This window comes from Chiloscyllium punctatum, chromosome 19 (assembly GCF_047496795.1).
Source record: "Chiloscyllium punctatum isolate Juve2018m chromosome 19, sChiPun1.3, whole genome shotgun sequence".
Lineage (NCBI taxonomy): Eukaryota > Metazoa > Chordata > Chondrichthyes > Orectolobiformes > Hemiscylliidae > Chiloscyllium > Chiloscyllium punctatum.
In genome coordinates this window covers 80,332,571-80,354,831 of record NC_092757.1, presented here as the reverse complement: position 1 = coordinate 80,354,831, position 22,261 = coordinate 80,332,571, and the positions used below count along the sequence as shown (strand labels likewise).

Genomic DNA, 22,261 nt, shown 5'->3' with positions numbered 1-22,261 from the left:
AAGATATTACTAAATTGGAGAGAGTGCAGAAAAGATTTACAAGGATGTTACCAGGACTGGAGGTTTTGGGTTTGGCTGATTGAGCTGGGCCTTTTTTCCCTAGAGTGTAGAAGGTTGATGGGTGACCTTATAGAGGTTTATAAAATCATAAGGAACATGGATAAGGGGAATGGCAAGGCTCTATTCCCCAGAATTGGGGAGTGCAAAACTAGAGGGCATATTTTAAGGTGAGAGGAGAAATATTTAAGAGGGACCTGAAATGAACTGCCAGAGGAAGTGGTAGATGGCTGTACTTTTACAAAATTTAAAAGACATTTAGACAGGTACATGAATCAGAAGCATTTAGAGGGATTTGGGCCAAACACAGGCAAAAGGGGCTAGTTTAGTTTGAGAAACTCAGATAGCATGAAAAAATTGGACCAAGGAGTCTGTTTCTGTGCTGTATGACTCTATGAATGAGGGCAGAGCTGGCTGGAGTGGACTAGGAAAGGAGTTTACCAGCAAAGGCTGTTGAGCAAAAGTGGTAGGATACAAGAAAACAGTCTGTGGGTCACAGCAAAGACATATTCTAGGGGGTAAGCCAACCATGTTAACCAGGGAAAATAAGCATGATTCGGAGATGCCGGTGTTGGACTGGGGTGTACAAAGTTAAAAATCACACAACACCAGGTTATAGTCCAACAGATTTAATTGGAAGCACACTAGCTTTCAGAGCGACGCTCCTTCATCAGGCGATAGTGGAGGGCTTGATCGTAACACTGTGTTACGATCGAGCCCTCCACAATCACCTGATGAAGGAGTGTTGCTCCGAAAGCTAGTGTGCTTCCAATTAAACCTGTTGGACTATAACCTGGTGTTGTGTGATTTTTAACTAGGGAAAATAAGGATAGCAACAACTTGAAAAAAAAAACATGGCAAAGATTAGTGGTAAGCCAGAGGATTGGGAAGGTTTTAAAAACAAGCAAATAATGACCAAAATATAGTAAAGGAGAGAAAACAATGTCTGAAGTTAAACTTGCAAGTAAAACCAAGATAGACAATAAAAGCTTATAAAATATATAAAAGGGAAGTGAGAAGCCAAAATGAAAATAGGCATCTTAAAGAAAGAGCCTGAGGAAATAATGGGGAACCAGGAAAAGGCAGAGAAGCTGAATAAATACTTTGCACCAGTCTTCACAGTAGAAGACATTAATAGCTTTGCAAAATTATTAAACAATCAAGCAGTAAAAGGAGGAGGAGAATTAAACAAGTATGACTAGAGAAAAAGTGCTAGTGAAAATTATAGAACTAAAGACAATATGTCCCTTGAACTTAATAAGATGTACCCTTGGATATTAAAGAAAGTAACTACAGAGATAATGGATTGACTTGTCATAATCTTGTAATAATCCTTAAATTCTGTAACAATCCCATCTGATTGCTAATTTCCAATGTAACACCATTTTTCAAACATGGAGGGGGATAAAAATCACACAACTATAAGTTAGCTTAACAGCTATTATTGGGAAACCATTAGACTATTATAATAGATATAATAGTAAAATATTCATAAATACATAAAATGATCAAGCAGAGTCAGCATGGCTTCATGAAGGTGAAATCATGCCTGACAATTTTACTAGAATTCTTTGAGCAGGATAGATAAAGGGAAAGCAGTACATGTAACATATTTGGATTTACAGAAAGTGTGTGACAAGATGGGCGGCACGGTGGCACAGTGCCAGAGACCCGGGTTCAATTCCCGCCTCAGGCGACTGACTGTGTGGAGTTTGCACGTTCTCCCCGTGTCTGCGTGGGTTTCCTCCGGGTGCTCCGGTTTCCTCCCACAGTCCAAAAGATGTGCAGGTCAGGTGAATTGGCCATGCTAAGTTGCCCGTAGTGTTAGGTAAGGGGTAGATGTAGATGTAGGGGTATGGGTGGGTTACGCTTCGGCGGGGCGGTGTGGACTTGTTGGGCCGAAGGGCCTGTTTCCACACTGTAAGTAATCTAAAAAAAAAGGTATCACATAGTAGTCTACTTAATAAGAGCTCATGGTGTTGGAGGTAGTATATTAGCATGCATATGGGATTGGCTAACTAATAGAACAGAGAGTTAGAATAATAGAGGCATTTTTAGGATCACAACCTATAACTAGTAGAGTGTCACAAGAATTAGTGCTAGCCACAATTATTTATAATATATATTAATAGCTTGGATGAGGATAGTGAATAGCAAAGCTGTCTCACAGCACCAGGGATCCGGGTTCAATTCCAGCCTCGGCGACTGTCTGTGTAGAGTTTGTACATTCTCCCCGTGTCTGCGCGGGTTTCCTCCGGGTGTTCTGGTTTCCTCCCACAATCCAAAGATGTGCAGGTCAGATGAATTGGCCACACTAAATTGCCCATTGTGTTAGGTGCATTAGTCAGGGGTAAATGTAGGGGAATGGGTCTGGATGGGTTACTCTTTGGAGGGTCGGTGTGGACTTGGTGAGCCAAATGGCCTCTTTCCACACTGTAAGTAATTTAATCTAACCTTATAACCAAGTCTGCAATGACACAAAAATAGGTGGAAGGCAATTGGTGAAGATGACACAAAGATCTGCAGAGGGATAGAGTCAGGTTAAGTGAGTGGTGAAAACCTTGACAGATGGAACATAATGTGGGAAAATGTGAGGTTAGAAGAATATTTATTTAAATGGAGATAAACTGCAGAGAGCTTCAGAACAAGGGAATTGGGGAGGCACAGAATGTTCGTCTTTATTTCAAAGGGATTGGAATATAAAAGTAGACATGTTTTGTTAAAACTATACAAGGCACTAGTCAGACCACAGCTGGTGTACTGCATCCGGGGGTCTAGGGACTGCACTTAAGAGAAAATGTGAAGACATTACAAACAATGCAGAAGAGATTTAAGAGAAAGGTTCTAGGGTGAGGAATTTCAGATATGAATATAGATTGGAAAGACAGAACTATCTCTCCTTGAAGTAAAGAAAGCTAGAAGGAGATCTGATTGAAGTTTTCAAAATAATGAGAGGTATGGACAGAATAAATTTTCCCACTCTAAAGGATTGAAAACAAGAGAGCACAGGTTAAAAGAAGCAAAAGTGACATGAGGAAACTCTTTTTCACGCAGTAGGTGGTTAAGGTTTGGAATGCACAGCCTGAGAGCATGGTGGAGGCAAGTTCACCTGAGGCATTCAAGAGGGAATTGGATGATTAATTGAAGTGGAACAATGTGTTGGGTACAGGAAGAACATGGGAGAATGGCAAAAGATGTGATACTCATTTGGAGAGCCAGATAGACATAATGGGCCAAATAGCCTCCGACTGTGCTATTACAATTCTGTGATTGCAGGAACTTGGTTACCAAAGAAGGTGCATTCATAATCTAGCCAAATAAGTTGAGAGTCAACTTGTGAATCCTAATAAATAATTATAAGCAGGAAGAGAGGGAGAGATTCCTGGTCAGCTCTGGGATGGAATGAAATTTGGAGCTTCTTCCATTAGTATCAATAACTCCAGATTACAACATGCACATAAACATATTTGTCACCACAGCCACCCAGCTGCTTTGTAGGGCCATTTGGCTCAGCTAACTGGCCAACCAGTGTGGTCAGGTTGGTGCCATTGGCATTTGATCCCTGTTCTCATTTTGTTGGATTCATGACCTTCCCCCTTGCCCTGAGGCAGGTCTAAGATTGCTATGCTTGCCTTATTGGTCAGTACATTGAGTATAGGAGTTGGGAAGCCATGTTGTGGCTGTACAGGATATTGTTGAGGCCACTTTTGGAACACTACATGCAATTCTGGTCTCCCTGCTATAGGACAGATGTTGTGAAACTTGAAAGGGCTCAGAAAAGATTTACAAGGATGTGGCTGGGGTTGGAGTGTTTGAATTATAGGGAGAGGCTGAATAGACTCGGGCTGTTTTTCCTGGATGCTGATGGGTGACCTTATAGAGGTTCACTTGGTGAAGGTGGTGTGGGTCAGACCTGCCTCAGGATGAGAAGAGGTAAAAGCCTTGGTTGACCCACACTATGAACAGGTCTGGTCTCCATATTATAAAAAGCATAACAAGGCATTAGGAATTGCAAAACAAAAAATTGCTAGAATTAAACCAGAACTGAGAGTTTAGAGAGAAATGGCTGAGGTTCTTTCCTCTAGGAAAAACATGAAGTCATGACCTGATGAAGATCTTGAAAACTGTGAAAGCATGTGTTGGTGTCCATGTGGAGACTTGTGAGTGAGACCAGAATGAGGAACCATAAACACAATACATCCAGTAACAAATTCAGTCAGGAATTTAGGAGAAAATTTTCCACTCTAAATACTTAGAACCTGGCACTTGTTGAAGCAGTGGTTGAAGCAAACAGCGCAGATGAATTTAAGTTTGGTAAATGTATCAGGGAGAAAGGGCGTGATTTATTGATTGGGGATAGATGATAAAGGATGAGGATGGACAGAGCACAAGTTATGTAAATAAATCGCCTGTCAAGATTCACTCTCTATATGTCCATATAAGAGTTCTCCCCAGTATGCTATACATCTCTATGACTCTAAGATTGTTATGCTTGCCTTATTGGTCAGTACATTGAGTATAGGAGTTGGGAAGCCATGTTGTGGCTGTACAGGATATTGTTGAGGCCACTTTTGGAACACTACATGCAATTCTGGTCTCCCTGCTATAGGACAGATGTTGTGAAACTTGAAAGGGCTCAGAAAAGATTTACAAGGATGTGGCTGGGGTTGGAGTGTTTGAATTATAGGGAGAGGCTGAATAGACTCGGGCTGTTTTTCCTGGATGCTGATGGGTGACCTTATAGAGGTTTACAAAATCATGAGGGGAATGGATAGAATGAATAGACAAGGGCTTTTCCCTGAGATTGGGGGCGGAATCCAAAACTAGAAGTCATAGGTTTAGGATGAGAGGGAAAAGATTTAAAATGGACCTAAGGGGCAACTTTTTCATGCAGAAGGTGGTGCATGTATGGAATGAGCTGCCAGAGGAAGATGGTACAATTACAACATTTGGATGAGTACATGAATAGAAAGGATTTAGAGGGATATCGACCAAATGCTGGCAAATGGGACTAGATTTATTTAGGATATCTGGTTGGCATGGACGGAAGAGTCTGTTTCCATGCTGTACAGCTTTGTGATTCTATGACTAAAGATTTAAACCACTGTGCGTAGCAAGATGAGGGCACCCTTGTAAAAGTACTTCATTGTCTGCGAGGTGTTCTGGCACACCCTTAAAAGTTCCTAAAGTCCCAGTGGAAAGCAGAAGTCTATTTCTCGCGTGAATAAATAAATGCTCTTTTGAGTGAGGTTATTCTTGACGTTTACGCTGTGCATGGAGCCAACTTATAGTCCTTGTGTTCAAGGCAGATGGGAACAGTTGGTGAAAAAAATGGGGCGGGGGAAGTATTGCTGACGAATATATTATTTCCTCACTCGATACAAACTGATTTCTAAAAAAGATAACTAAAATTCCAGTACTGGCCAATCGAATTTCAGTACCTCACTTTCAAGGGAACACTGGGATTCGACTGTGAAGTTTCACAAGGCGCCGCTCGGTGCATCATGTTGGACAGACAAGTAGAGACATTAACAAAGTGATCACACACACACACCCTTGCAGAGAGCAACTGAAGCTCCGGGAATGGCGCTAGCCAAACGCTCGCCCTTCCCACCAGGCATCGTCAATTTCCCTCAATCGAGGGACACAATCACTCATGTTTAGATGCAAAGATTGTGATATTAGAAACAGAAACCAGACAAAAGGGGGGGCGGGTGTGAAGAGTGGTAGAAATCAACAAAACACACAGGACTTGCTGGAGAAACTCAGCAGGTCTGGAAGCATCAGTGCAGAAAGCAATAGAGTTAACATGTCGAGCCTTCATCGGAAAGGGGTAGACATCATCCACTGCACTCATTCTAATCTTTCTTCTTTTTCTCCTCCTCCTCCTCCTGCTGTTACCGAGGTGCCATTCCCCCCTGATATCTGTGTGTATGTGTGTGTGTGTGTACCTTAAAGCGCTGTAGCCCAATCAGTAATGAGCAGCAGGGTTCCCTCAGCCCACTGCATTGTGGGCTGAAATAAGATGTGGGCACAATGAGGCCAGAGGAAAATGCACAGGCAAAGAGCACGGCCCGCGCCGAGCCAATGAACGTGGCAGGCGGCTCAGCCATTGCGGGGACTGGGCGGTATTTCAGGCAGGCAGGGAGGGGAGAGGAGGACTGTCGCAAAAAAAACAGCGGATCGCATCAGGGAAAAGCGGTTACAGGAGAAAAAGGAGGTGGTAAAGAGAGCCGCTTTGCTTGGACATAGATTGGCAGATTAACATCTGGAAGGTGAGATCATCTCCTGCAAGGCTATATTTATATATGTATGTTTTTTAAAAAAAAATGTGATACCATCACGATTTTCAGTTACCTTTAAATGACCTAAGCTCTTTTTTTTCCCTATAAAGTGGCTACGATTCCAAGGCATCATTGCTAATGCACGTATTTGCTGCAGCTCCCATTCGGGATGGGGAAAATATAACACTGTTTGGAAACCCAACTGGCTTTATATACGATGAGAATTTTTTTTTCAATCTGCGAATGACTGGTGCTTTTCTTTTTGAAGGGGTGAACAGTATAAATTCAGTCGGAGTTGCATTCCTTAGTACAAACTATAATTTGTAAAGTGGATGATTAGGCAGAACGTGATGGTGACTGTTTTCGCGGATGTAAGGGGCTGATTTGGAATATCTGCAGAGATAAATGGGCTCCACCTTCAAACACAGTAGCCTAATCTCGAAATAATTAATCGGACCTTTTTTTTCTCTTATAGCGGTGGATTTTCTTATGGTGGGAGGTGTGTCGGGAGAGAGGTGCGAGAGAACGGTGACCCTGCTGGGGAGGAGTTGATTGTCTCTAGTAATCCTAAAATGCTATATATTTCAAAGTCTGTTTGTACCCAAAGTGTTTTTTTTTGGTTGTTTTGCTCTCCCTTTTTTTCATGTGCATTCCCACCCTGTTATTAATCTGTATCGAGACAGAATCCAGTTTTCTCGTAGCTTGAAACGCCAAGTTTTTGAAAGGGGGGGGGGGGGAAAGGTAACGCTTCCTGTCATACCAGTGTAATTATTTTTCTATTTTTGTGTGTGTCTGACTCTCTCTCTCTGTGCAAATGGAGGCTTTCCCGTCTCGACTTGCGTGTCTACTGGGGAGAGGGCGCTATAAATCCCAGATGAATGAGCTGCATCCGTGCCGAGTGCTCGTACTTCTTAAATTCTTCCGCTCTTTTCAAAGCGGGAAGTTTTAGGATGTGTTCTCGTGTCTGTTATTTTATTTTAAAATTCGGACTTAATGTTGGAAGTTCAACTCCGATCAAGTCTTTATATCTCTAGATGCACGTGCTTCTTGAAAGCCAACAGTCCCGTACGTAGCTTTTTATAATCTTGCTTTCAGATTAGTGCAATTTTAAATCACGGTGTGCTGTTTTTTTCCCCCTCTGTCTTCCCCTGTCAAGCAAGCACGATGTCCGACAGGAAGGCTGTGATCAAAAATGCTGACATGTCTGAAGATATGCAGCAAGATGCAGTAGACTGTGCAACACAAGCCATGGAAAAGTACAACATTGAAAAGGATATTGCCGCCTTTATCAAAAAGGTACCTTGCTGTATACTTATTTTTTTCCGTTTTAACAATAGCTTTTAAATGGGTATAGCCTCCAGGTAAAGGGCTGGTTACCAAAACTCTGTGCAGGAGCCAGTTCACAATAACGTGCAGTTGTTGTAATGCAGCATCTGTATTGTTTATCTCTCCTCCTCTGCTTTTATTCCAATACAGCATTCAACCATTAGAAATTGAATTCAAAATCATAAGATCAGACTTAACTCATTCTCTTCTGCAATAAAAGAACTTTGCCTGGCTTATCAGGATTTTGAGATGCTGAGTGAATATTGTGCAACTGTTGCAGGGTTTTATCCTTGACGTTTAGTGTCAGATAATTGTCTTGAGGTCCAAGTGAGTGTCAATCACAAAATCAGCGTCTTCGAAAGGAATGTGGAGTATGCTTGCATAGTGTAACTTAAAATCACCTGGGAAAACTAATATTGGAGCAGAAAAGGCCTCTATGTCAAACACAAACCATGGACTTCGTACCCTGAATGAACAATAGGGGAAATTTTGTGAAGTCTTAGGACTGTACATTTTCTACTCTTTAAATTCTTAATCAAGTCATGCTAGTTTAGCTCCATATAGCCTAAAAACCCTTGAATTTCAATTGAAATGTCATTCTTTGCAGCATCTTCCAAAGATGGGTAATATAACCAAACCTAATTTACTTTTACCCCAGAATTATTTTTCCATTACAACCCCTTTCACTAAACCTGGGACTCCATTGATTTTGTATCTCTAGCACTGTACTATTTCAATTTTTTAACTTTACTAACTGTTGTTTTAAACAAAAATAAACATTGTACTTGTATTTGGGATTGACCTATACTGAGCATGCATGTTGTGGGAAGATGTTCGTGTGTTTTTTTTTCAATGAATGAATGATTGAGCTTGTCACCTTCTTTCCTTGCAGGAATTTGACAAGAAGTACAATCCAACATGGCACTGCATTGTTGGCAGAAACTTCGGTAGTTATGTCACACATGAAACAAAGCATTTCATCTACTTTTACCTAGGTCAGGTTGCAATTCTTCTATTCAAGTCTGGCTAAAAGGAGAAAGGGGTTTAAGAAACGAACTAATGCACTGACGGCTGGAGCCACAGTCCCTTTAATGGCTAAACAGCTGCATGGACTTTATCTTGTGTATATGTAGCAGTAAACTTGCTTTAGTTGCCCAGAAAGGCTTTCTTTTTCTTTGTATTCAATTGAAATGGATAAATGCTTAACAGTGGCCTTTAAAAGAATAAACTGGAATGGTTTTACTTGAAGATTGGATCACTGGACTTCTCTTCAGAAGCAAAGGCTTTTTTTTTTCAATTCAAGCCCAATCCTATTTTTCTCCAATTCTTTCTATTTGGAAGAGAGGGCAGTTGTACCGGAGATGTTGGGTGTATTGGCTTTATTGGCTTTCTCCTTTTTTTTAAGCTATATTTCTTTAATAGCAAAATTGCTATTGCATTGAATTCCATCAGCAACATATTCCTTTTTTTTAAAATAAAAAGGTAATTTGAATTTGATTCACCACTGTTCTGAGGCTAAGTAAGACTTTATTTAAAAATCCGCTACATAGAAACACGAAATTGTTGGATTACCAGAATGACAAGGAAGGCTTGATTGCACCTTAAGCAGGGCAAAACAGTGTGTTTTCCCCCTTGTGCTGTAATCTGCCAAGAGTGGAGAAACTTTCAATACTTATAATTCTGTGCAAGGTCATCATCAAACCAGCAACAGCTGAAGTTGCTCTGACTTGCTGTAAAATGTACAGATGCTACCAGGCAGTTTGTACATGATCATGTGTTTTTTTTTCCTGTTTGTTTGCATGTTTTCCAAGGTGTCTGTAACATGGTGTCTTTTTCTTTCAAAACCTATCCCTTACACAAACCATTTTAAACCTTTTTATAAGCTATCCTTATTAATATAAGCAAACTACATATACTTTAAAGGTGCTTATTTTTTTTTTCTAGTCTTCCCAAATGATGTCAAACAAATCTAAACTGCTGAGAACTTTGATTCCCCACTTTTTTCCCAGCCCCCCCCTTCCATACCTGTACTTGTGTATGTACTTAGACTACATAGCTTGTGATTAAAGCATGGAAAAGCTTCACTCCTTGTTCATAATCTGTCAATGAGCTAACTGTTAATGTAATTGCCAATAAATGGAAAGTGTCAGACCTCTGTCAATTATGAAAGCTGTCTTGATGTTTTTCTTTGCACATTCAAGCCCTTCATGATCAAATGAGTGCATTGTTGCTTTTTGCTCATTGGAATGACAACTGTAACTGGATACCATCTTATGAATGAGCTGTCCTTGGACTGTGCTGAATTCCATGCCATATCGTAACTCTTTATCCATTTGTATTAAATTTAACAACTGAGCACAAGTGGACCATTGTGCTTGTACCTAGGTTTTGAGTGAAGCTGTCTGCTAACTTTTTTTTATAAACTAATATTTTGTGTGTATGCTCCTTAAGGCCTTTTATTGTGCAATTGGATTTTTTTTTGGATCATCTTGGTGATGTAACTCAATGTACTTTGGAGGAAAGCAGTAGCTGAAGGACTATCCTCTGTAAGACATTTTTAATATTTAAAAAAAGTTATTCACTTGTCCATATGAATAGAGCAAAGAAAATAAGTTAAACTCCTAACATTTTTTTTCTCTATAGTCTGTCCAATATACTGACTGGAGCACGACTTCCAAAGCTTTGGGTCAAAGAATCAAGATAACACTGAACACGTCCTGTCAATCTAATTGTTTTGAGTGACTCTTAAATATTGTTCAAACAATGATGACAGCTTTGCAAAGAAAAGGAAAAACAAAATTCTACATCCTGAGAATAGAAATTAAGGTTTGCAGGAAGGAGGGTGATAAGAGAAAGAAGATACATTGTTTGATGCTATCATGCTTAGTTTATACTATTTAGGAAACTTCTTTTAAAACTACATTGTTCAGTAGCAGCTAGGGCTAATGGTGAGTGTTTTTCTTTCATTTGGGGTTCAGGACAAGGAGTTTGTTCTGGTTTTATTTTGTTTTTATAATAATTAGCCAGTTAGTAACTAAAATCTTAATTGCACTAACAAACTAGCTTTTTTTATTTTCGTGCCTTTGCAGTGCAGAAACACTATTACCCAAGTGCTATAGTGAGTTTGTTTGAACATAAAAATCCCATTGAAATAAAAATGGAGTGGACCACATAGGACAGAAAACTGAAGTACTTTTGCCCATAAGTGTTGGAGGAAGTAATTTGGTCTTTCAAACCTACAGGAGCAATACCAACTTTATATCTCACCTTCTGCCATTATAGTTCTTAATTCCCATAATACCTAAAATGATCAACAGTAGAAAAGTGGCCTTTCAAAAGGCTGAGGTAGTTGGGACTTTTCTGTTTATAATATAACCTACCAGAATAACCTACCATACCTAATGGCCAATATCACTGTCCTAGGGATGGCTGAAGTTTGGAGCAACCATGACCTAGTTCACTGATAGTAAGTAGAAAGAGCTACGTATCCTGCTCCTATTGCTCTATATGGCAATGTTCTTCTCCATTGAGGAAACTAGATGTGGATTTCAATGTTTAGTGGTACCACTGCTGTCCAAGTCATGCAGCTGTGGTGCTAGACTCAAACAAATTCTCAGCATACGAATGTAGTTTACTTCACTTAATGCACTGTGGAAAGACCAGATCTTCACAGAAAAACTGGCCACCTTGGATTAATGGATCAGCACAAGAATTAAGCCACCACCAGTTTTAACAGCTTGGCACAACCTTGTTTTGGTTTACAAGCAAAGCAGAAAATAGTGCTTCAGAATGGAAGGATGTGCTAGTTATACTGAAAATGATCTTGCAATATTACTTAGAAAGCCATTTGCCCATTAGTCACCAGAAGTAGCATGTTGTAAACCGCTTTAGGATTCTAAAGCTTGCTGTATACCTTTTTGGTCCAATCGTTTTAGGTTAAAAATGGCAGTTGGCATAGAGCTGAATATGCACGAATATTCACAGCCTCAACCAATGTGGCACTCAGTAGGAGTGAAAGACAAAGATTAAATGATTCGAACTGTTTTAAACCAGAAAGACAGTGTGTGTGGTCCCTTTCAGCCTCATCCCAATGACTTGTCATCCATATCATAATGTTATAAATGTAACATTAAGTGCAGTCACTAATGTTGACAATCCACACAGAAATAACCACTCTTTTGGTTTACTGACAATATGGATGATTGACCAGTTATATACTTTTTTTTAAAGAAAATTTAATCTAATCCACTAAATTATTGCCATATCAGCCTCCTCTCCATCCTCAGTCCAATAGGGAAAGGGGTCATCAATAGTTTGGATGATTAATGGTGAAATCAGGTTCCATAAATACAGCTTAGCTGTAGATATCATCACAGTCTTGATCCAGCACTGTGAGCTGAATGCTAATATAGAGGTTAGAGTACTTGCCCTTGACTTTAGGACAGGATTCAACCAACTATGGCACCAAGCAAAACAAATCAATAGGGCCAAACCCTCCACTGGCTACAAAAAGGACATGTCAAACAGGAAGATGGTATCGCAGCCCCAGACCACAATGTATCCAGATTTGATTCATCAATTACCATCACTCAGTTGTGAGGTCGGAAGTGCTGTGTGCTGATGAGTCCACAAGTGTTCAACTGCATCCATATCTCTTTCAAAAATGAAGCAACCCTTGTCAGCAGGACATGGGTAATGAGTTAATCAAAAGAAGTTCCAGACATTTCTCCATGACCTTCAATGACACAACTATCACAAAGTCTTCTACTGTTATCAGAGATCACCAAAAACTGGATGTTCACAACGAATGATTCACCTCCGAATTTATAAATCCCTACATACCTTCTGTGAGGCTTAATGCCCACCTGGAAAAATGCAGCATCAGCTATGTTGAAGGTGTTTGACATAATTCAGTGTTTTTAAGGCACTCTGGTCACCTTCATCTATATGCATCCCTCTTACCACTTGGTGTACTGTGGCTAGAGTTCCTAAGTCTGGCAAGGTTCATTGCAGCAATATAACAAAGCTTCTTTGACAGTATCTCCCTTCCCTGCAGCCTTGACTACTGAGAATCATAGAATCCCTACAGTGTGGAAGCAGACCTTTTGGCCCATCAAGTCCATACTGACCTTCCAAAGAGGAGCATGTCACCCCTTTATCCTATTCCTGTAACCCTGCATTCCCCATGGCTAATCCACTTCACCTACACATCTTTGGTCTGTGGGAGGAAACCCACACAGACTTGAGAATATGCAAACTCCACACAAACAGTTGGCTGAAGTTGGAATTGAATCCTGGTCCCTGTCGTTGAGGCAGCAGTGCTAACCACAGCCACTGTACTGCCCAAAAAGTACCGAAGCATCAATCTCATGAGAAAATCATAACTTTTAAATTCTTCAATTCACATGCCATGTGGAAATGGCCAGAAATCATATTCCTGCGATTTCCAATGCACCATCATTAGGACTGCTGTCTTTAAGAAGAAGGCCTCACATGTAACACAGGCCTCACATGTAACACCAACCTCACCCTAGGACAACTGGGGATGGGAAATTAATATTGCCTTGTCATTGTCATTCAGAAACTTGGAAAAATATCATAAGATCTTTAGGTCATTTCAGAACACTGATGCTTTTATGCATAACAATACTACAAAGTGTAGAGATAAGCCAAAGAGACCCGATAGGACAAAAATGAAATTCTTGGGTTGCTGGAAGCCAGAAATCAAAACAGAAAATGCCTGTCAAGAGAGAAACAGATTTAATGTTGCAGGTTAATGACCTTTGGTCAGAATTAGACTAGGTTACATTCAAGCTTCTAGGTTCAATCATCATTCTCTGTGGTTCTCAGCGGTTCTCAGCCAGGGAGGAAGCAGGAATGCTAAAATCAACTTCTGCATCCCTGAGTTGTAGAGAGGAGTTAGGCTCATTCATATCTATCAAATCATCACTGTTGAAAGACATAGACAATGAATAAAGACTAGATTCAGCTCATTTGAACTTGCATTATTTTTCCTATAGTTTATGATGTCCTTAAGAGAATGTCAGAAGTCACACAACACCACGTTATAACAGGTTTATTTGAAACCACAAGCTTTTGGAGCGCTGCTCCTTCATCAGGTGAAGTGAAGAGAAGCACACAGGCACAGCATTTATAGGCAGAGAGTTCAAAAGATGGTACAAATGGTGTGAGTGGAGTGTTGATAGACTGAATAGCAAGTTGCTGCAAGTGATCAAAAATGTCAGACAGTGTGAGTAAAGAGTAAACAGCTGAATAGCAAGTGAAGGGATGACCTATGATCCGATTAATTGAGGCAGAGGGATAATTACAAAAAAATTAAAAATAAGATGGTGCTTAAGAGAACAACATTTATCATCCATATCAGGTATGGCCTACATATGGCTCCAGGTGCACAACTTTATGGTTAAATCATAACTGCCCTCTGAAACATCCTAGAAAGTTTTACAGTTTCATAGTAGTGGATAATAAGTGTTGGGCTTGCCAGTGACACTCACATCCTGTGAATAAATTATTTTTAAAAAGTACTGATGCCAGTATAACAACACCCCAGCAAGATTAAAGGCATTCAAAACTGGAATGGTGAAAATTGTACTTTCTATGCCCAACTTTTCCATAATTATTTTTCCTATTTTTAAGGTAATGAGGCTCTAATGCTTGGTTATAGTATGCAGGGAATAGATCAGCCTCTAGTGATGGACTTCATCCAAGTTGCTGATCTTCAATATGTGAGCATTGATGATGAATGTTAATGGAAATCAGCAGGATGTTCAATAGTGAAGGCATCGTTACTAATGCAGATTCTTTTTTAATTCAAAGTCCATTATGATGTATTGCTAAGAATGAGTTCTTGAATACAATAAGGAACAAAATCGGTGGTCTGTTTTTCCTTATTCTGTGTGGATCAGCTACTGGAGCAGAGATTAGGGTTTGTTGCTGGTCTGCCTGATTCAGATACTTAGGAAATTAACTTGGTAAGCCTGTTTGGATGTTATTTGCTATAAAATTATTAAATGATTCTCTTTCACAAAAAATGACCTTAAAATTACTCAGGCCTCTTGGTGCCACACTCAGTCAAATGCACTTGATGCAAAGGCTGTTCTTACCTCACCCTTGGAATTCAGTTGTGTTGACCCATTCTGTGCTAAGGCTGTAACTGCTTTGGAGTCGAGTGGGTTTGGTAGAACCCAAATGGAATATTGCTGAACGAGATGCTACTTGATAAAATATTGATTACACCTGCCATTAAAATACTGTTAATTGATCCTACCTGCCTGGTAGTGTGTCAAAATCTTGATTAAACCAACTATACCTTGGAAGTTTTCATTTTCTTTCAGCTAAGTGTTGTATAGCTCTAGTGGAACAGCTGAGCTAGTTCTGGAGCATCAGTATTCAGCACTGCACCTGGGATGTTATTGGGGCCCATAGCCTTTACTGCATTTGTATACTTTGCCATTTTTAAATACTACATGTAGTGAGAGAAACTGACTGAAGACAGGCATCTGTGATTGTGGAGTTCTCAGGAAGAGACCAAGATGGATCATTTACTCATTGCTTCTGACTGAAAGTGGTTACAAATACTTCAGACTTGCCTTTTACGCTTACACGATAGCCTCACCATTGTTGAACATGGGGAAATTCACAGAGTCTCCTCCTCTCATTGACTATTTAATTGTCCATCACCATTAATAACCAGAAATGGCAGGACAACGCTTTAGTCTGATCCATTGTTTGTGGGATTGTTTAACTATATCTATACCATGGGGCTTCAGTTGTTTACCACATTTGCAGTCTGTTGTAGCGGCATCATGTTGGTAGCTCATATTTAAGAGCACCTGGTGCTGCTCTTGATGGGCTCTGCTGTCATCTTAATTGAAACAGGATTAGCCTCATGGCTTACAAATAGTAATGTCCGAGTCAGATATATGCCAGGTCATGAAGATACAGATTCTGATGGAATAAAATTTTGCTGCTGTTGAAGCCACCATCATCTTCTAAATGTGCAGTTTAAAGTTGGTGGTGACTTTATGCTGATTATGTTCCCATGATAGCGTTAGGTTGCTAATTCCAAGATGTTGACCCTATCCACGTTTGGATGCTGAATGTAATTAATGAGAGATGGCCTGACAAAAGGCAACAAAAACACAAATCTCTAGAGATTTAAAACAAAATGCTGAAAAAAACACAGCTTTTCCAACAGTAAAGTAAAAAGCAGAGTTACATTTTGACATAAGTCTTTGCTAGAATTGAAGACTGTAAGGAAGCTTGTTTAAAGACATTATGAACTTTCAAGATGAAAAATAGCTAAAATTTGTGAAAACAAATGTACTTTCTAAAATTGAACAGGAAAGGATTCAAAATGAGATCCCCTTTTCTGGTATACGATTAAGTTTTTTTTTCATAGATCAAATTATCATTCCATATAAAGTTACTTGCCGAGCACTCAACACACGCCATCTCGTCTGCTACAGAGTAACAATCCAAATCTATCTGGCTTCGTACAGCGTAACTGTAAGGAAACATAGCGCATGCAACACCACTATCTCCACCTGGAGTAATTTACAATGCCAGCCACTCAGTAAAGGTTACTTGTTACCACTGTGTATACATATAGTGTATACTATAAATGTAACTACTTTTGTAACCAAAGAACAATTGGAATTATATTATTAAAAATATGGTTAAAGAACCGAAACTCGAAAGGTTTAAAAAAGAAAGGCCTAACAGAATAAAAGTGACAATGATACATTAGTAAACCTTGTTACTAACTCAGGTTCCCAAACAGAAAAACTAATCCTTATTCACAATCAAAAACCCTTCACAGTCATGAAAAAAAATCTTCCATTAAAGTTTCCCCTTTGTCAAAGTAGCCCAAATGATTCGAATCTTGACTCAAATAATCTCGTTAACTCTGCCAGGAAGAACACTTAGTTCACAAACACAGCACTGAATCCCTCTTAATCGAGAGAAGAATGACACCTTTACCAATCAGTTGTTGATGTAGGTGTGCCCTTTAACCCGGAGGAAGTCGTTGGTTGTGTACAGTTGTTGCCATGGAGAAGAGTTCAAATTGAAGGAAGTGAGTCAATGGGAAGAGCCATGGCTGCTGAGGAAGGACAGAGGGGCAGAACAGCGGTTTACCCTCAGCCAGACTGTGGCTTCCACCGCTTCTATACCAAGCTCTCCACCATCAGGGCCTCGGACGACGAGAATTTTAAAACCGAGGTCAACCTGGTATTCGATCAGCTCATCTCGGAAAACTACCTCAACGATCCCAGCATCAGCCGCGAGGTAAGGACCAGGCGTGGGGGCAGAGCCCTGGTCTGGGGTAAGTGACAAGTCACTCCCAGCCACAGCCACAAAATACAGTCATATCGCAACCTCTTGCTGCAAATCGTTTCATCTAGGAATCAACTGTTCAGATTTAGTTCTTGTGGTGCGGTGGTAGTGTCCCTACCTGTGGACCGGGAGGCCCAGGTTCAAGGCCCGCCTGCTCCAGAGGTGTGAAGTAATATTGCTCAACAGGTTGATTAGAAAAATGGGTAAATTTAAAAAAAAAGCATTGCCCCACCCCTCTTCAGAGTAAGGGCGTCCAAAACTTGGTGGACCTAGGTTTAGGGTGAGAAGGGAAAAATTTAAAAGGGACAACCTCTTCACGCAGAGGGTGGCACGTGTATGGAAAGAGCTGTCAGAGGAAGTGGTGGAGGCTGGTGCAATTACAACATTTAAAAAGCATCTGGATGGGTATATCAATGGGCAGGGTTTAGAGGGATTTGGCCAAATGTTGGAAGATGGGACGAGATTAAGTTAGGATATCTGATTGGCATGGAAGAGTTGGACTGAAGGGTCTATTTCCATGCTGTACATCTCTACAACTCTGTCCTTCTGGTCTGTTGGTTGGCATATTTAAAGGGGCACAATTTTGTAATCCTCCCCCATTTCAAACACAAGTTTTTCATCCCATTTCTTGCTGAATTCACTGCTCAAAACCTGGTCGAATCTGCCATACTTATTCACAGTTACTACTTATTTAAAAGAAATGCTTCGTCTGTTGGAGAGCCCTTTGGAATATCTGGAGACACTATACAAATGCCATTGTGTCTTTGGTGAGTGTTGTTAGAATGATTTGGATGTTGAGAAGGTGAATGCCACTTCATCATTATCTACTGTCTGTGAGTACACATGTTTTTAAACAAGATCTGCTTGGTAATTATGAATGGTTTGTTAAGGACCAGAACAAACCCCTCAAAATATATTGAGAAGATAGCCCAAACCCTAACTTTTTCTTATTTTCATTGTAAGTGTAAGAGTTTGCATTCCAGATATAATTCAATTGGTCAAACTACTCGACTTTAAGCAAAACACACTTTATTGTTAAACAACAGTTACACAATCCTTCATCTGAAATCCTTGGGGGGCCAGTTGTTTTTCGGATTTTGGAATTTTTTAGATTTCAGAATGAATGACATTTTCACAGAGAAATAAAAAACATATTACCAAACAGCAGACCCACTTGTGACTAGTACAAGCTCTGAGACACAATTGACTCCTGCTGGTGCTGGACCACACCGCCACATCACATCTGAGTGATTTGGGTTGAGTAGGTGTGGAGCTGGGTCACATTTTTGTATGCCAAAACAACCTTGTTATATAGAAAAGAACATCATGAAAGACACTTTAGATTTCAGAATTTTACATAAAGGATTGTGTACTTAAAATAGAGACAAAATAAAAATAGTACATAGAACAATACAGCGTCATCGTCCTAGGAAAAAGACTTTCACTGTCTACCCTATCTAATCCTCTGATCATCTTGTATGTCTCTATCAAATCCTCTCTTAGCCTTCTTCTTTCTAATGAGAACAGACCCAAGTCTCTCAGCCTTTCCTCATAAGAGCTTCTCTCCAGACCATGCAACATCCTGGTAAGTCTCCTCTGCACCTTTTCAAATGCTTCCACATCCTTCCTGTAATGGTGCGAACAAAACTGTACACAATATTCCAAGTGCTGCCACACTAGTGTTTTGTATAATTGCAGCATGACGTTGCAGCTCCGGAACTCAATCCCTCTACCAATGAAACCTAACACACCATATGCCTTCTTAACAACACCAACCCTCTGCACATCCACACTACCAAGAATCTTTCCATTGACTCAGTATTTTTCCTTCCTGTTCCCAACAGAAGAAAGTCTCACTGGTATATAATTACCTGGGTCATCTCTACTGCCCTTCTTGAACAAGGGCACAACATTTGCAATCCTCAGTCCTGCGGTATTATACCTGTAGACAATGACAACTCAAATATCAAAGCCAAAGGCTCAGCTATCTCCTCCCTAGCTTCCCAGAGAATCCTCAGAAAATCCCATCTGAACCAAGTGACTTGTCTACTTTCACTCCTTCTAGAATTGATAACACCTCTTTGTAACTAACCTTGATCTTTTCTAGTCTAATGTCTCGTATAAGAATTGGTTTAACAGTAACTCTATTAAAATGCTTAACAAAATGATGTATGTTTTAACTATGACTAACTAACTGTTCCAATATAGTACCATTCCACAAACCTTCCCTTGGCAAAGGCAAATTCAGTAAAATAGATTGTCTCACATGCAGCAGGAAGAGAGCCCCAGGTTTTAGCTGTAACAGAGAGATGGAGAAGAGTTTCTACATCCAGCCTCAGAACCCCAGCAGCTGCAGAAAGTTAAAACTAAAACTCCTGGTTCTGTGGGAGCTTGGCCCTACCCATTCAGACTACTTTTATTGATCCAACTTTAAAAAATAACCCCAAGGCCTCACAATCTGTTTACTTTATTGGTTTTGGTTGTCACCTCTGTCTCAACCTTTCTTCATTTTAAAAAAATGGATAAAATACATCTTTTAAAGCCAAAGTATTGTCACATGGTTCCTTGGTAAATATTTATTCTGCCTTCCTGAACTCCCAAGATCACTTGTAGAGTCTGTACTACCAACCTCACTGCAGTATAAATTGGAGATTAACCTTTTGGGTTCCTTGGTTGTGGTACGGTACTGCACTGTGTAGTACAAAGTAACTTACTGTTAATTTTTGTTTGCTCATTCGAAAAACAACTGGCTGGATGGCCTAAGTCTTATGTCACAAAGTGAAACTTCTGTTCTTGCACCAAAAGCATTGTCAACTTGACTGTGGTTCAGTCAATGAAAGAAATGAAGAATGATAAAGTAGCACAATTTGTTTGAGGGCAGTCAGCACCAAGGAATTGTACCTCAGCATCTTTAAGGTATTGTATGTAAGTGATGAATTGTGGTGAGATGGATCGCCTGATCTTTTCTGTTCCTGCATAGATGTAGGCTGTTGTATTTGTTGACGTAACAAATTCAGTTTAACAACATAACAATTACGTAGCGCTTTTAACCTACTAAATTGTCTCGCAGTACTGTGATTTGTTGGATATGAAGTGTTTCACATGCTTACAATATGCTTGCTTGTTCATCTCAGGAAATATGGGGACAAAATAGCAAGGAATCATCGTGACATGCATGATGTGTAGCATGTCTTATTCTCTTCTGTTAATAACTTCCTTAAAAGGTAATGTTGTACTAATGATTCTTAAAATGGATTTCAGTCATTTGGTTAGAAATGGGATTGAATGTTCTAGGGAGATAGGTTTAGATTAGATTACTTAGTGTGGAAACAGGCCCTTCGGCCCAACAAGTCCACACCGCCCCGCCGATGCGCAACCCACCCAAACCCTTACATTTACCCCTTACCTAACACTACGGGCAATTTAGCATGGCCAATTCACCTGACCTGCACATCTTTGGACTATGGGAGGAAACCGGAGCACCCGAAGTAAACCCACGCAGACACGGGGAGAACGTGCAAACTCCACACAGTCAGTCGCCTGGGGCGGGAATTGAACCCAGGGCTCTGGCGCTGTGAGGCAGCAGTGCTAACCACTGTGCCACCATGCCAGGTAAGTTAACCTTGGATGGATCAATAAGAGGCATGTACTGCAGAACAGCTATTATCTGGGGAAAATCTTAAACTTCTCATTCTGCTCACTGCCCTCAGAAATACATAATGGGACGTTATAACAATGCAATTTGCAAGAAGTAATTTTGCCAGGTCCAATGAACTTGACCTATTCCCCACTTTGCGTCCTAAACTTCAAAATAATGGTATCCATTTAAATATGTTTCTAATTTTAAACTGCACAGAAGAACTGATTATAAATATTCCAATATCTTCATTGTTTTTTTTTAAAAAAAGGCAGTTCTGTTGATCTAACACCACGGAAAAACATTGCAAGAAATGTCCAATAATTTCTAACATCAAAGATTTGTATTCAAGCAATAATTGTACAAAGCCTTTGGTAAGCTTTGTGGAGTGGAACTGTTGTAATTATGCATCTATCTACAGGAGGACTTTCAAAAGAATGTGACTGGGAAAGAAGAACTGATTTTAGTTGGGCTGGATTGTTATGGAGCTGCAGCGCTTTCCATTGAATATCCACTTGATTATGTAATTCTGACAGGCTTTTTTTTCTAGTGTGCTATTTTGGTACATCTTGTATATTTTGTTTGCATTAAAGTTCTCCTTCTGGCTGTACATAGAAATGAGGGGAACACTTGCTTTGGAGGGCAGCCTGTGGCTGCCACATGACTCTTGTTGACCATGAGACTCTTGCTCTTAGTGCCTGCTGTAAATGTATTGAAAGTATTTGTGGATTGATAATCAACTACTTTGACTACACCATGAATACATCTTCCATGGCTATCAAGTCCTGGAATTGGACTTGTACACAGAGCTACTGGCTTAGAGACAGGAACACTAACTATTGGGTTATAAGACTTGCGTGTATTAATATTCCCTGTTTCATGAACTATTGTCACAATCACATGACGTACTTGGATAATTTCTCCTATTTAAAAGTGACTGCTGTCCATCCAGCCTGAAACCAATGTATGACTGAGGCATTCATCGGAAATCCTTGTGATCAATCTTGAAGCAGCCTTGCTTTTTGATTTTTTTTTTAAAAAAAAACCATAACCCATTGATTGCTACCAGCTTGCAAGAGATTCATGAGGAATCTCAAAATGGTGACAAAGGAGAAATGAAATTAGTTTCTTAAAGATAAAAAGACTCTGAGACACCTTTTATGTATAATGTAAACTGTTAATCTGGCCCAGGAGAGGATGACTGCAGAATTAACCCATACCCCCTGAGGGAAAAAGAGACTTTATCACTGGTGTTCCAGCAGCTTGGTCAGTGTAAAGTGTAGTTTGTTTTATGAAAGCACTGTTTATGCAATATGAATCACTGGAAAATACTGCACGTCTACCCAAATCAGTCTCCCGATGCTGTTCTGTTTTTTTTTTAAATGAAAGTGTTGGAATGAAGACTGTCACTGTTAAGGATGGTATTTGTTCCCTACCTGCGACTGCGCTGGGAAAGTTTGAGACAACTGTGTAACTCTCAAGGTCACTGCAGAGGATAGTTAAGAGTTCCTTACACTTAAAGTACACATGTACCAACCCAGGTGAGGATGGACAGGTTTCCTTCCCTGCTAGAGATGAGAGAACCAGTTGGGTTTTTAAT

The 22,261-nt window shown here is 40.0% G+C and overlaps 2 protein-coding genes across 3 annotated transcripts in view; both read left to right on the top strand.

Annotated features, from left to right (window-relative positions):
• The first annotated feature begins 6,182 nt into the window (after positions 1-6,182).
• On the top strand, positions 6,183-9,836 carry LOC140491513 (dynein light chain 2, cytoplasmic). 2 transcript variants are annotated; one of them, XM_072589804.1, is made up of 3 exons: positions 6,183-6,332; positions 7,498-7,637; positions 8,560-9,836. In XM_072589804.1, exons 2-3 carry the CDS (start codon positions 7,506-7,508, stop codon positions 8,695-8,697), a joined length of 270 nt encoding a protein of 89 aa, XP_072445905.1. In that variant the 5' UTR covers positions 6,183-6,332; positions 7,498-7,505; the 3' UTR covers positions 8,698-9,836. The 2 variants fall into 2 exon arrangements, with proteins under 2 accessions (XP_072445905.1, XP_072445906.1); XM_072589805.1 differs by having other exon boundaries at positions 6,194-6,332; positions 7,502-7,637.
• Positions 9,837-16,777: 6,941 nt separating this feature from the next.
• The window catches only part of heatr6 (HEAT repeat containing 6), a 67,963-nt gene continuing 62,479 nt past the window's right edge, over positions 16,778-22,261 (top strand). Inside the window, exon 1 of the mRNA XM_072589803.1 lies at positions 16,778-16,976. Within this exon, the coding sequence (XP_072445904.1) occupies positions 16,785-16,976 (192 nt within the window). The 5' untranslated portion in view covers positions 16,778-16,784. The remainder of the gene's footprint in view (positions 16,977-22,261) is intronic.

Bases quoted from the DNA above. Each gene is read 5' to 3' on its own strand.
- LOC140491513 (XM_072589804.1), top strand. From the start codon at position 7,506: ATGTCCGACAGGAAGGCTGTGATCAAAAATGCTGACATGTCTGAAGAT. The intron at 7,638-8,559 runs GTACCTTGCTGT...CTTTCCTTGCAG, and splicing joins TTGCCGCCTTTATCAAAAAG to GAATTTGACAAGAAGTACAA.